This window comes from Drosophila mojavensis, unplaced genomic scaffold (assembly GCF_018153725.1).
Source record: "Drosophila mojavensis isolate 15081-1352.22 unplaced genomic scaffold, ASM1815372v1 contig_74, whole genome shotgun sequence".
Lineage (NCBI taxonomy): Eukaryota > Metazoa > Arthropoda > Insecta > Diptera > Drosophilidae > Drosophila > Drosophila mojavensis.
Window position 1 is genome coordinate 25443506 of NW_025318899.1, and position 16506 is coordinate 25460011.

Sequence of the window (16506 nt, forward strand, 5' to 3'; positions counted from 1 at the left end):
TCAACGGCCAAGTCGAACGATTTCACTCTACGCTTTCAGACATCATGAGATGTAACAAAAGAAAACAAGAATATAAAACCTTCCAAGAATTAATTGACAAATCAATATACGACTATAACTACACCATTCATTCAACGACTAACAGACGACCACTAGATTTGTTTTTTGCCAGAACAATATGAAAAATCTAGACAAGACAACATTGACAGACTTAGACAGAAACAAACAATAGACTTACAGAACCACAATAAAAGACGCAACGAAATACGTACCTACACACCAGGACAAGAAATATACGTCAAGATCAACAACAGACTAGGAACTAAATTGTCTCCCAGATACAAAAAAGAAACAGTAAAAGAGGACAGAAACACAACAGTACTAACCTCAACAAATAGAGTCATACATAAAAGTAATATTAAAAACGTTTGACATTTATAGACTACTCGTAATAATGGCGATGATGGTACAACCTATCGAACCGAATATGGACATAACGAACCATACGGCAGCACAAACCATAACGATCTACGACGGACTAGGCAAAATACAAACAACGACGACAAGAATTATTCACATCATTAACTTAGGCAAAATTAAAGAAGCTTTAGAGCAAATAGAATTTCATACAGAAAAAAATTTAAAATTTAGCAGTTTATACCACACCTTGCACCACGAAATTAACCAAACTCACTTGACTTTACGCACTATAGATTATGACATTAACAAGAGGACCACAAGGGCCATTAATATTCTAGGCACAGCTTGGAAATACATAGCAGGCAACCCAGATCATGATGACTTCGTGCAGATAGAAGAACATATTAATAAAGTTATAGATAACAATAACAAACAAGTAATAATAAACTCACAGTTAGAACAAAGATTAAATAAGCTGACCACAGTTACCAATACCCTTACAAACAATATACGGAAAGACGATAGATTCACACACGATATAGCGGAAAGTTTACAGAACCAAGTTAGATTGATCAAAGAGGAGGTTATTAATATAAAATATGCCATACAATGGGCAAAAGTTAACGTAATAAACTCATTTTTACTAAAAAAAGCAGAAATAGATGAAATAGAGAGAATCTTCAAAGCTGGTAGAATGCCTTCATTATCTGTAGAAGAAATGCTAGAATATTCAGACGTGGCCATATTTCACAATACTACTACTTTGTTTTATGTAATTAAAATACCTAACGTAGAAGAAAATGATTATGAAAATCTAATTGTGAAACCAGTCGTAAAAAATAACGCTATCATAAATATAGAGTATAAAGAAATATTGTCTCGAAAAAATGTAATGTTTGGAATTATAAAAAATTGTAAAAAATATAATAACATTAAGATTTGTTCAAAAAATAACATTGTCAACATTAGCAATAGTACATGTTTGCCTAGGCTCCTCAATGGAGAAAAGTCGCTGTGTGAGTTCAGTAACGCCGAGCATGTGGAACCCATCGAAGAAGTGGCCAACGGTCTTCTGATCCTCAACAACTTTGATGGAGTGGTGACATCGACCACAACAAGTACATGGTTAAACGGCACCTATGTCATTCGCTTTACCAACGAGTCCATTTCAATTGGCAACCGGACTTTCAACAACCTAGAGAGCAGCACACTGAGAGTCGGCTCTTCGATAATCCAGATGACACCAGAAGAATCGAGACGACTCCAAATTCTATCACTAAAGGCTTTGCAGGCATTACACATCAACAATACCCAAAGATTAGAACACCTAAAACTTACGACACATGCAATATCATCCATAATATTGGTCTGCATAGTCGTGATAATCATTGTCATTGCCTTCCTCTACATAAAGAGAGCGAAAAAAATTACGTTACTACTGGACAATAGCCAGGTAAAGAAAGTAACAGAGGCACCAAGACGAACCATAGAAAACATACAGTTCAACGACATTCCCTTCTTTTAATGATCGCTTGAGGACAAGCTCAAATCAAAGGGGGAAGAGCTAACAACAAATATATTTTTCAAGTTAAAAACAAAAATATTCTGCATTGCAACAAAACCCAATGGGAATTGTTGCAACACAAATAAAACGTAACAAGCTGATCAGACCAATAAGCCAAAACTGCTGACACCATGTCTAGCGGACTTCCTGCACACGCCAACCAGAGCTCCAGCAATTCCAAGAAGAATTGCACAACGGTTCAACAACACCACGAGCGACGCCGCTGCCAACGTCGTCGACTGAACCACAGCTTAGCTAGGGATAGAATTGATTTAAGTAATTTAGTTGCAAATTTGTTCTTCAATAAAGCGGACTGCATTTAAACAGCGAAATATCAAAACATCTTATTTTTTCCCGTTTTAATAAAGAAAGAACTTAACTTATATACTCAATATACTCATTTCAAGTTCATGGATGAGTATAAAAATAAACTAAAACACATTTCTCAATGTGTTTAAGTGGGTAAGTAAACGAATTTACGCGAAGGCTTCTTAGACTCTCTGTTAATATTTTAGGCCAAGTGTTGAATTATGACCCGAATAACAGAAACCAGTCTAGACTTCCTCTCATGTTGTCGTATTTATTTGTTTACAAGATATTTGCATAACAACCGTTTCGTTTACGACAATAAAATTAAATATCCCCAAGTAATAATAATCAGGACGATAATGGTTAATGTGGAAGAAGTGTGGGCAAGCTGTTCCTGCGATTGGGATACTACTTGAGCAGCTGAAGGGCTCATGGTCCCTGTGGATTGCTTCAATGAATTTTCTGCGAGGCTGCACCTCAAACGAAGGGCTTTGAAGTTGCGCTTACTTCGCCTGCCTGCGTGCTTTTCCGAGTTGCTCAAAGTTTAATTGAGCGCGTAATTTAAGCTTTTGCAAAGCTATTTGCTTAGTAGCAGAGCTATAAGTGCGTTAGTTTTCATCAGAAGATGCAAGGCCAATAACAGCATTTATCGAGGATCCGAATCATCTCCCTGCCATTAGCACATTTGAGTTAAAGCATTTCGATGTCAAAAGTACGCTTGATTTCAAATCGCCCTAACCTCTTCATTGACCGATAACCAATCAAATGTACGATACTTCGCAACTTGCATTTTGTATTTAGTAAAAACAAAACGGTGATGGCAAAAACTTTTGGTTTAGACTACTCAACCAGAGGTAAAATAGTGTATTGTTTTTTTTTTTACATCTTTCGCCTTTCTGTCCGTCTGTCTGTCCGTATAAACTTATGCTATTTTACCGTTACTTAACAAAGAGACTCGAAATTGTGATATATAATCCTAAGTCCAACCTCCATCTAAAGAGATAATAATATATGATGTGACAGTCATATAAATCTTTCTTCTAAAATATTGATCTCATCTAAAAAATTTTTATAAATTTGATGGTGCTAAATATTGAAAAGTACCGTTACTCTCCTATAATCGTTTAAAGAGTTGAAAATAATATGCACGAATTAGAAAAGTTTAAATTATATCTCCTACATCTTTGAAGATAGAGTCATCAAATTTGAAATGTATACTTATATGCATTTTATACAATTTCGGTTTTTGATCAAATTTACCCCCACCCCTATATCCACCCCCTCCCCTTCACTTTTGTAAATGGCGTATTTTAAATACTACAGACTTGTACTTTGGCAAGTGCACGCATTGCATTGTTATAATCACGATCTAAAAGTTTCATGAAGATCATATGTCCACAAAAAATGATTAAACAATTAAGTTCTCATAGTAAGCGCACACGGCAGCCCATTCGTGTTTATGTGTGGCTGCTTGTATGCGTGTATGTGTGTGTGTGTATGCGTGTGTGTGCGTGTGTAAGCAGAAAGACGCGAAAAATGATTGAAATAGTTATTGCTCGAAGAGTTCAGGGGATCTCGTAGTCGAGTAATCTCGACTAGAGCTTTCTTACTTTTTACTGGGCTTGGGTTTGTAAACATAATCAGATATTTATACTTAAATATATATGTCATGTATGTAAATAAATATCTTAGCAGAAAACGCCTATTTATTAGCCTAAACTCTTAAATTATTGTAAAATACCATTCACAAAAATCTGTAGTTATAACAAAGAGTGAAATAAATTGAAATTGAAATTGAAAAATACTTAGTAATATACTAACAGAAATACATTATGTAAATATGTATGTATATGTATAGTATATTTCTCTATAAATATACATTAAAATATTTATTATTTGTTTGTTTATTAAATAGTTTGCAACAATGTCATAGCTAACTGATATTATTCACATTTTTATGGGCTTATACTATAAAGTATTCCAGCTCACTTTCTAATTTTGCTAAAGTAATGGACAGAATATTTTGAATAAACAGCTGTGTCGATTTGGCCCTGTTCCCCGTCTGCGCGCCTATGTGTTGACGATCTGGGAAACTATAGGAACTTACACATATCTGCTATTACTGATGTATTATGTTAAATAAATAAAATCGCTGAAGAACTTTTAAAGTAATTCTGATGAGTCAGATTAAATTCTGGTAAAGATAGAAGTTTTTAAAAAATTGTCTTAGTCAGAGTTAAGTTATCTAAAATTTTAAATGGAAGTTAAAGAGTATAATTTATCAGTGCACTCGAGATTACTGTAATTTCATTTATTTGGCTTTTAGGTTTTAATATTTCAAGTCTGCTTATGCGACTGAATGAGTGAAAAACTAGTTCTAATTCATTCAAGAATTTGTTTGTCCTTTCAGAGACTTTCATTTGATTTGATGTATTCGGTCATCAGGTGAGCGAAAAGTTTGTATCAGTATATAGTCTCTTTAGTCTATCTGCCTTAAACATATTTGTAGGAAATGATTTATGAATACTGAATTTGTGGTTGAAAAGTTTCAAAACGCTCAAATGCTATTTTGTGACACAGATCTTGCATATTATTGGGCTGCATGCAAAAGGCATTTCATTCTTTTGTGGAATTCAAATGAAATATTTATACATGCGCATACGGTGGATCAAAAAATGGCAGTCGCACAGCCTGCACACGTAGACCATTAAAAAACACTTAGAAAAACAACAAAAGTCATTTAAACTTTTTACCAACTTCTTTTTTTCTGCAGTTTGACTGTGTGTATACGGCAAATAGCAGAAAAAATGCGAAATTAAGAGATGTGTGCCGGTGGATGTTGAGCAGTGGGTAGTAGGTAGGAGGCGGTGGGCGGGGGATTGGTTGGGAAGTTGGATAGTGGGATTGTGGGGGTGGGCCAATTGTTTACACTGAACACTGACCCAAGACTTGGTCGGCGATGTGAGCATCACAAAGGGCGAACTTTCCTCGCTATCCTCGTCGATGTACATTTGGGCGAAAGTTTTGCACTAGCCGTTGATGAGTCCGTGTTGGCCGTTGAGTGTTGGGCGTTCTGAGCCCTGCGGGTGCGCCAGTTTGCTTACTTTAGTTGCCTCTTTGCTTTTAATTCACTTGCAGTTGCAGTTTTTCTTTACAAAAACAATAACAGCAACAACAACAACAACAGCGGCAGGAACTCCGCACAGCATTAAGTTAATAATAAATAAACGTAGTTTTCTCGCCCGCCAAAGCGCTGTGTGTATAGCTTAAACGTTCACTTTGTCTGGCTGCCGTTTTAAAACGTGTTAATTGCTGGAATTTAATTTAATAGCACTTTAAATTTGTTGATTGCTTGCCCAGTGCAAACAGATCGCGCTTATGCAACACCACATGATAGATAGCCATAGTCATAGTCATAGCCATAGTCGTAGTCGTAGTCGTAGCCCTAGAGTCAGAGTCGGAAGCGAAGCTTTCTCGGACCAGGATAAGAACGACACGTGTTTCATGAACTTTCACTTCAATTTTAATTATATTTTATTCAGTGGCTTCTCGCGTCGCATTTAGGTATCGTTTCCTTGGCGTTTGCCAAACGACTGCGGCTAAGTGGCTGAAATTCAAAATCGAAAGGCTCATTTGCTCAAAACGCCAGACCAAGCCAAGCCAAGCCACGCCACGCCACATCACGTCACGTCACGCCAGGCTACACACTACGTTACGTTACGTTACGCTATCCGATATCATCTGACCATATATATACATATATGTACATAGCTTTGTATATGTATTTATTGTATTCATTATATACATAAGGCAATATAGCGTGCTTAATACACGTGTTGTATACATAAACCATATTCAAATTACCAACTTGACGCCCAGCCTTACGACATCGCGAGTCCCGCTACACTCGCTCGCCCCGACAACTGTATACCAACACAATTTTAGCTCTACAACTGTATACTTCGGCCAGTATGCTGTACTACTTGTACATTTGTATTCATTTATTGCTCAGTGAAATCAGCAATGGCGATCTCTAGCCGAATGTATTAGCTGCCATTTGGTTGTGTCCGTTTTCTGTTTTAGTTGTTGTTCTTTTCGTGGATGTGTTGGTATTGGTATTGGTATTGGTATTGGTATTGGTATTGGTATTGGTATTGGTATTGGTATTGGTATTGGTATTGGTATTGGTATTGGTATTGGTATTGGTATTGGTATTGGTATTGGTATTGGTATTGGTATTGGTATTGGTATTGGTATTGGTATTGGTATTGGTATTGGTATTGGTATTGGTATTGGTATTGGTATTGGTATTGGTATTGGTATTGGTATTGGTATTGGTATTGGTATTGGTATTGGTATTGGTATTGGTATTGGTATTGGTATTGGTATTGGTATTGGTATTGGTATTGGTATTGGTATTGGTATTGGTATTGGTATTGGTATTGGTATTGGTATTGGTATTGGTATTGGTATTGGTATTGGTATTGGTATTGGTATTGGTATTGGTATTGGTATTGGTATTGGTATTGGTATTGGTATTGGTATTGGTATTGGTATTGGTATTGGTATTGGTATTGGTATTGGTATTGGTATTGGTATTGGTATTGGTATTGGTATTGGTATTGGTATTGGTATTGGTATTGGTATTGGTATTGGTATTGGTATTGGTATTGGTATTGGTATTGGTATTGGTATTGGTATTGGTATTGGTATTGGTATTGGTATTGGTATTGGTATTGGTATTGGTATTGGTATTGGTATTGGTATTGGTATTGGTATTGGTATTGGTACTGGTACTGGTATTGGTATTGGTAGTACCGCCACTTGACGCTGTCAACAGTTCCAAAGGGTTGCCAAAAATATTGTACACAGCTGCAAGTTGGCAGATGGAACAGTCACGGCCAATATTCATGCACCAGTTATAGAATATTGCATGTTTTTGTATTTTATGGATTCTATTAATTATTGTTGGCCAATACATCTCCCACTCCCCAACGCACCCCGTTGAACATTTTGGTTGCTCATGAGCTTCCAGCTACGGCTACGGTAGCAGGAACTCACTTGGTTTTTCCCACGCACACCATCAACATTGGGGCAACTTTCTTCCTTTGTGTTTGGCTTTGCGTTGGCTGGCATAGCCACTAGTATAGCACTGGCATGCTTCTGCGAGTGTTGCCTTTGGTGAGGGCCTTGCTGGTATTGATATAGGTAAGGATGAGGAGGTATTGGAGCGGCAGTAGTGTTGGCACTGCCTCGTAGTATCGCTTTTAGTATTGGAATTGGTATGCATGCCAAGCAGTTGCGACCTAAGCTCCGGCATTCGCTGCTCAGACTGGCCTCTGCGCTCAGTGAGTTGTTGTAGTAGTTGGCTTATTGCTTTTCACTTTGAGTGGCTTATTCGGATATTTATTACCATGTCTGTTGTGTTTGTGTTTCATTTTCAACTCCCACTCTCCTGCGAACGGGCAAACCCTTTCACTTTCATCTTTGCGCTAAAACTGTTACTTTACTCTTTTCATCATCTTAAAACTATTATACTCCGAATTCTCATTTTCAATTGGTTCGAGGGTAAAATATCAACTAAAGTTTTATCCCTGTTTGATCGATTTTATTGGAGTGAACTACCTATATGCAAAATTTCTATTAGCTACATACATTTGAGCCTGAATCTGAGACTTATTCTAATAGTGGTAATTTAGTAAGTAGATAATTGCTTTTACCACTTTTCATTATAGAAAATAAATTAGTACTTTACATGAGTTGATTAAATGTAAAGGCGGTCTATATAAGAAACTCACAAAATAACGAACAGGTTATTATATATATAAATGCGATTGGGTGCGTTTCGTGTAAGCGGAACATTTACGGTTTTCACTGTGAGATATCCACAAAAATATGTAATGTTACCTTCGGATCTATCGAGCTGAATCTTAAAAGCGAAACTGAATGGAAGTTCAGACTATTATAAGAAATACTTTACCACTAATTAGAATTGAGCACCAATTTCGTACTTTTATTGTAACTAAGATTTCTTGTTATCGAAAATAACAATTTGAAAAGTAAAAGAAATATTATCGTTGCATTTGGACGTTACCAACTGCAGAATACTGATTCACGTTAGTTATCCGATTCGCTATATAAGTTCTTTTTATGTAATTCAATAGAGGATGCTATCAGAAAATCGTTAAGTTGTGAGTTTCTAGCTGGTACTGTAGAAAAAGCAGTTTTCCCCAATTCGCCGCACCCCCGGTGGGCGTAGACACAAAACACAACATCCAGTTTTTTGAACGAGCCAAACGTAACATAACTGCAAAATTAGAATGCTTACGCTTCAAAAATGTTACAATTACAGGATATGCTTCGATATGCCACGCCCCCAAAGGGGCGTAACAATTATCGATAGACGAGGTTAGCAGAAACTCAACTATCCAAATTTTAAATTTTTAGCTCTTAAACTGTAGGACATAGATATACCCGACATAGCTTTTTCGTATTGGGTCGTCAATCTGAGCATTAATGGTGCTCAACATATAGCAGAGATAACCAAGTAAGAAAGCTCTAGTCGAGACTGCTCGACTACGATATCCCCTGAACCCTTCGAGCAATAACTATTTCAATCATTTTTCGCGTCTTTCTGCTTACACAAGAAACACGCACACACACACGCATCCACACACACACGCATACACTCACACACACACATACACAAACACACACACACACACATACATACACGCACACAAGCAGCCATGCCTAAACACGCATTGGCTGCAGTGGTGGCTTACCATGGGAAGTTAATTGTTGAATAACTTTTTTTGTGGACATACGATCTTTACTTTCAGATCGTGATTATATCAATGCAATGCGTGCACTCGCCAAAGTACAAGTCTCTAGTATTTGAAATACGCATTTTACAAAGGTGAAGGTGAGGGGATGGATATAGGGGTGGGGGGTAAATTTGATCAAAAACCGAAATTGTACAAAATGCATACAAGTATATATTTAAAATTTGGAGACTCTATCTTTAAAGATGTAGGAGATATAATTTAATAACTGATATTCGATAGAAATATATGTACTTTGTGGGGTCTGCAACGCCTCCATCTGCCTGTTACATACTTTTAACAAAACCATTATACCCTGATTTCTCATTTTCAATGGGTTCAGGGTATAAAAAGTTAATAATAAATACTTCTGCTACTATTAGATAAATTTTAAAATTTTCTTCTGAGCTTCATTATCATTAGATTCAATATACCGAAACATATATGTGTGTATATAGAAACTCTGCAGATTGCGAATCCACCTGTATGATTAGAGAATGTTTGGTAATGCTGATAATGCGTAAAAGTAACAAATGAAATAGGACATTAAGTTTCAATTTGTGAGAATAAGCTATTTTCGTAGATGTTGTTCAAGCTAACACAATTTCTCCGTTTCCTAAGCTTATAATTTTCACTCATTTCCCTCATCACTCTCTATTATGTAGAACAAAAATGCTGTCTTAAATATGAGAGTTTACCTAAAGCCATCGCAATAGACCAATTGAATCAATGGAGCAATGTGTTTTATGGTAATTTTTAAATTGCTAGATTAAAATCAGAATTGATTTCCATAGGAATGTTAGAAATTTTAGCTGCCAAGAAAACGAAATGCGGAATATACATATATATATGTGTTTTCGTTTGAGTCACTGTTATATTTTTTAAGCATTACTCGACTGTATCAAAATCAACTTGAGTTAAATTTATTAACTTAGTGATTTAGTACGTAACTATTTTTTTCCTTTCAAGTCGTTTAAGATTTTAAGGTCCTAGATTTTTCAATTTCATATTTAAATCGAGAACAAGTTTTACTATTCACAAATACTGGTCAATTCCTGGCAAGCTCCGTTCAACAAATTCTAGGCCGAGTATTTTCTTCTCTGTACGGATATATGAAAATCGCATGCCATGCTATTTGTCGAGTTTCTACAGTGTTGCAATATTTTTTAATAAAAGCGACGCAATTGGCCAAAATATTTCCATTGTCGGCCTAAACTATGCCAGTGGTCAGCATTGTGTTGCATAGTTCTGTGAGCAGAGGCTTGCGAACATATTTTCAATTTCTATTGTCCTTGTCAGGGTCCACACTTCAGTCTGGACGCCTAGTCCGGCGGGGTCGGACGCCGCATGGTTTGGATGTCGCACAAGTTGTTAATAAAACTTTACCGATTTTATGCCTTGGCGAAATGATTACTGCGGAGCCCACAATTTAAAGTTTTTAGCGCACATAAATCAAAGATTCGAGCCGAAAGCCAAAGCTAAACCGCAACTCAGAGTCAGGCTACACTGTTCCAGGCTCTGGTTCTGGTTCTGGTGCTGGTTCTGCTTCAGTTTTGATATTGTTTCTGCGTCTGCTACTGGTGCTGGCCAACGCGTGCGTGCAAAGTTGTTTAGTGAAAAACTTGAACTGGACACAGCCGTTGCCATTATTCTCGTAGAGAGCAAAAAAGAGTCCAAAAGTAGAAGCAAAACAAAAGCCCTTTGGGCCAGGCAGGGAGGCGAGTGTGTGTAAGAGAGCGTCAGATGGAGAGGGAAAGAGAGAGACGAAGGAACGGGAGCATAAAACAAAAACCAGTACGGCATGGAAAATTAATAAAAGTCATAATAATACTCGCAATTTCCTTCACCCTGCCCACATTTCGACACAAGCTTTTTGCATATTTGAACTACGAATATACTTGGGGATATTTCCTGGGGAAACTGGGCTACACTGAAGGAAACAGAAACTCCTTCGGTCGTTAGATACTGTTATCCCCCGGCACCCTGCTCGCATGCGTTGCTTTTGATTTAAACAGTTTCAAATGTTGTATATTGTTGCCTCATTTATGTGTCCTTCATAGTTTTATTATTGCTATTTCGTTCTCTTACTTACTAAATACGAGTAAACACGTACATGCTGGACGCTCCCTACCCAGCAAGCCTCCGCCTGGACACAGCATTTCTGCCGACCCTCATCTCTCTCGTCCGACTGCCCCCGCCAAGTCGAATTATTTTTATGCAACATTCGTGCGGAAGTGGCATGGCTGGTGACTTATCGCCGTCACTCTGCCGACAATAGCCTGCCTCGTCGCCTATTGTCAGCTCCGAGCTGCTTACTCAGAGGAGCGCCGTCGTTTGGCAGTGCGTGCGTGTATAAATAATTTCGGTCTTTATTATTTGTTTAGGTGTAAATATTTCAAGCTCACAAATCGGCCGAAAGCTGAATAAAAAAAAGTGGAGCTCGCGACGAGAGCAAGAAAGAGGTCGAGGCTTATGGCTTAATTATTCCAATGCATGAAACGCGTTGCCATACGGCCCTAAGATGGAGCCTAAGTCAAACGCAGAGCCTTGGCACTCTTGTGCCTCTGCGTGGACGTGGCTGCAAGGCTGTAAGGGTTTCCCCTTCTTATTGTGCCTATGACCTAAGAAATGATTGCTAAAGACTTTGGCATGTTCAACCGGTGACCTGTAGGCTCGCTCTTGCTTTATGCTTGCTTTATGGCTGGCCTTTTGTTTGGATTGCTTCTGATTTTTAATATACTTATTCCTTTACGCACGCGTATAACACATAATTTTTTATGATTTATAAAACCTTTAGTGCGGTGTATTTTTTGTCTTAATTATTTCCTTCATGCTCGCCTTTAATTAATGGTCACATCAACACTAGCTGCGCCATTGAGTCAAGTGTTCCCGTTTTCTTAATTTCAAGTGTGGAGGTCAATATTGTCATAACCTCTTGTCGTTTATTTAGAGGTTAAGAAAGCACTACAAGAGTGGTGCGATAAGGATGGGGAGTGGCCTACTATTTGTTGCTATGTACGAAATCATAGCTTTCACTCCCTGCACTGCATCCCCCCACCAACCCTCGGCACTTTAATAAGGAACATGCAATATGCAAGTAGAGCGCGGATGGAGTCTCGTCAGCTACTTAGTTGTTTGAGAATATCAAATTGAAACAACGAATGGTAATTTATGAACACTTTGAAGAAAATGCACAGCTGATTTGAATTTAATTACGAATTTATGCGACACAACAGCCTTTTTTGTGGAGTTGACATTGGGCTCTGTTTTGTTAGCCGATAAACGTTATGCAAATTTGAGTTTGGCTCGCGAGACGACTGGATCAATATCGCGACTCGCACTCGTTATTCCTCATAACGCTGACAAATTGTTGATGAATTTGATAAATAAGTTGGTTGAGAGCCGAACGCAGAGTTGGGGGAGCGTTCAACTAATTGCACTTCGTGACGAGTCTTGAACCTGTCTTGGGTAGGAGTCTAATGAGTGGGACAAAGCGCGTAGCAATGCCAGCTTTACTAAATCATTTCAGGCATGTTAGACCATGTCTGTGGGCGACCGCGTGTAGATGGCGTGGTGACCAGGCTAGCAGCACTATCAGTGTCTACTGTCATGGACCCACACAGACAAATACTATGTTATGTGTTTCTGTATGGTCTGCGTGCATGCATAGATATATGTATAATAGTATACATCGGCACACACACATACATATGTATGTGTGTCTTTAGCATGCCCAGTGACATTTTCTGCTCCATTATTTTCATCATGTCTGACAGACGACCCGTCAACATGCAAGTGGAGGAGCGGCCCAACACGTAACTGTTACTTCAACTGTTTTCGCATTGCGGCCTCCGAGTCTTGCCAACTGTCCGGAGTCCCTTTCTTCTGTCCATATGCGATTGCGATGGTGTTCGCAAGGGACGTGTAGTTACATATATGTTATGTTGGCTGTTGCATGCGTTTGAATGAATGCCGGGTCCACACACATGCTGCCAGAAGAGACAAATAGCTAAGTATACACTTATTACTTCCGCTTTTCCGCTCGCATGTCGCCACATGCATGCACATGTACATACATCTTAAGGAGAATCATCTGTGCATCAGAGTAATGCATTAAAAATAACCACATCCCACCCACCCAAAGAGTTGTATGTACCCCAGTTGACAGTTGTATATGGAGTTTCCATGTCGGACGAATGGCATAAGAGTTTGCTGGCATCTTTTGTTTTGCAAAACGGATCCGTTCCCATTTTTCATACATTGTGCTTAAATTTATGCATATATGCGAATAGTCCTTGGAAATAACAAACTGATACTGTGGCATACTGCGTATGCAAATTTGACAGTCTCCGCCTCATTATTTGACACCATAATAATTTGTGACCAGAATACATTTATGAACACTGACGTAAGGACACATACACACACACACCCGTTCACACACGCATACATGCAGGACGCTCACTTAATAAGGAAATATCCTTTTACACATGTGACCCCAATAATTTTCAGAGTTCTTAGAGCCTGAGTCATTGGCGAACTATGCGCTTGCATTACTAATAATAACCATTATACAAATGTATGCCCGCCGCGTCTGAGAGGGTGGGAGACCTGTGTATGTGTGAGCTTGTGCTCCTGCCTGTGTGTGTGGGTGTGTGTAAGTGGGCGATGGTGGATATGTGCGTGTATTTACATATGCTGGATCGGGGGTGTATATTTTGTGCTGTGTTGTGATTTATTGCATTCGTGTGCCAGATTTAACAAATGTAATGCGCCACACTCCCAACTCTCTCTCTCTCTCTACCTCTCTCTCTCACACACAAACACACACACGTTCTCTCCTTCTCTCTGTCTCGCCACTCGCCAGCTCATGCATATGCAAACTTTCGAATATTTTGCCTGCCAACACTATGTGAGTGCGTCATTGTACTTAGAGTCTGTAAAATATCTATGCGACTGTGTGAGAGAATGTATGTGGGTGGGCTTCTGCTATAGCTATAGCTTGCATAAATATTCCGCAAGGAGTCATATTTCTTGCAGCGTTTTGTGTAGGTCGTAAAGTGGCGTGGACATACGTGTCTGAATCATTTGACTTCCGCTTTCGTTTCGAATGATACTCTGGCTAGCATTGTTCCGATTTGTTATTAAATGGATTATGTGATAAATTTTTTAATTGGGTTTATTATCCGTTAAGGTGTGACTGATCAGCATCAGAGCTTTCGATATTGCCATGTTCGCATCTTCTGCAACACTTGACACTTGATATTCAACTCCCATTCCCCAATTCCCATTCATCGTTGCAAACGATAGATGATTTCGCGGATAATTGTGAACCAATAGTTAACAATAACAATATTTCTGAGCCCTCTATCGCATATAAATAACAAGTAAGAAAGCTCTAGTCGAGACTGCTCGACTACGAGATCCCCTGAACCCTTGGAGCAATAGATATTTCAATACTTTTTCGCGACTTTCAGCTTACACAAGAAACACGCACACACACACACACGTACGCAAACACAGGCATACATACACACACACGCATACAGACACACATACACACACACACGCATACATACACAAACGCATACACACACACATACACACACACATACACAAACACATACACACACAAGCAACCACGCATAAACACGCATGGGCTGCAGTGTGCGCTTACTATGAGAACTTAATTGTTTAATAACTTTTTTTATGGACGTACGATCTTCATGAAACTTTCAGATTATGATTATAACATGGATATGCATGTAATTGCCAATGCACAAGTCTCTAGTATTTGAAATACGCTTTTTACAAAAGTGAGGGTGAGGGGGAGAATTTAGAGGTGGGGGTAAATTTTAACAAAAACCGAAATTGTATAAATTGCATATAGGCATACATTAAAAATTTGGAGTCTCTAGCAATAAAGGTGTAGAAGATATAATTTTATAACTGGGTTTCGATAAGGTTTTTTATCGATAAAAAAAGATCGAGATGAGTTATCGATTTTTAATGATAAACTTGATATGCGCGCTGTAATTACGGACATTTTAAAAAAAAATTTGAAGTCTCTAGCTCTTATATCTTCTGAAATCGACGCGTTCATACATACGGACAGACGGACAGACGGACAGACGGACAGACAGACGGACAGGGCCAAATCAACTCAGCTCGTCACCCTGATCAAGAATATATATACTTTGTGGGGTCTGCCACGCCTCCTTCTCCCTGTTACATACATTTCAACAAAACCATTATACCCTGATTTCCCATTGAAAATGGGTTCAGGGTATAACAAGTAAGAAGGCTCTAGTCGAGACTGCTCGACTAGGAGATACCCTGAACCCTCTAAGCTGATATTCTAATAATTCTGCATTTTTATGCACACATACACATGCATCCACACGCACGCATAAGCCTGCGCTCTGCTAACTGCGTAGTAAGCAGCGACTGCGCTTGGCCTGCGCTGCAATGTGGGCAATATTATGAGAATTTATTTGTTGAATAATTTCTTTTGTAGACATACAATCTTAATGAAACTTTCAGAGCGTAAGCATATGGCTAAATTGTGTGTGCATTCCAAAGCACAAGTCTCTAGTACTTGAAATGCGTTTTTTACAAATTAGGGGCGAAGGGAGCGTGGTATCCAAAATCTGTAAATTACAAAATCTTTGTGTCCATTAACTCTATATACAATGCAAATTTGAAGTCTCCAGGCTTAAAAGTGTTTAAACTAGGCTGAAAAAACCAAGTCGATTTTTCGATTATTCTCGATAAAAAAGTTATCGGATGAATTATCGAAAAAATAAAGCAAACTCGTACTGCGTATGGTACACACGAGTATGCATGCCAAATTTCAGCTCTCTAGCTCTTATAACTTCTGAGATCGACGCACTCATACGGACGGACGGACGGACGGACAGACGGACAGGGCTATATCAACTCAGCTCGTCGCGCTGATCAAGAATATATATACTTTGTGGGGTCTGCCACGCCTCCTTCTGCCCGTTACATACTTTTTCACAAAACCATTATACCCTGATTTCCCATTTTCAATGGGTTCAGGGTATAATAAATCAAATGTGATGGTATGATTTGCTTTCAAGCAGCTTCAAGAGAGACTAGTTTCCTTCTGGCAGCAATTGTTAATGAGTATTTACACCACAATTTAATACAAATATCATAAGGAGACTAAAACTATATCCAGATAAAAAACAAAATGTCCGAGTACGATACATCCATTAGTTGTGCTTGAAAGTATAGAAAACAAGTTGACTTTCCTATCATTCTATGATTCTCTCATGTCATATAGCTGTATTATGGATTGGTAATTAACTTAAAATATCAGAATAGACCATAAAATCTGAGATCTGAGACTGAAAATATATCAGG

General features: G+C 38.4%; 1 protein-coding gene across 2 annotated transcripts in view; it reads right to left on the reverse strand.

Moving 5' to 3' along the window:
• The window catches only part of LOC6583596 (echinoderm microtubule-associated protein-like CG42247), a 48356-nt gene that overhangs the window by 20609 nt on the left and 11241 nt on the right, over positions 1 to 16506 (reverse strand). The window contains exon 1 of one of the 2 annotated variants that reach the window (XM_002009226.4): positions 5236 to 5872. The exons of the other annotated variant lie outside the window; for it this stretch is intronic. Within the exon in view, the coding sequence (XP_002009262.1) occupies positions 5236 to 5304 (69 nt within the window). The 5' untranslated portion in view covers positions 5305 to 5872. Of the gene's footprint in view, positions 1 to 5235; positions 5873 to 16506 lie in introns of those variants that run through there. 2 annotated transcript variants of the gene reach the window in all.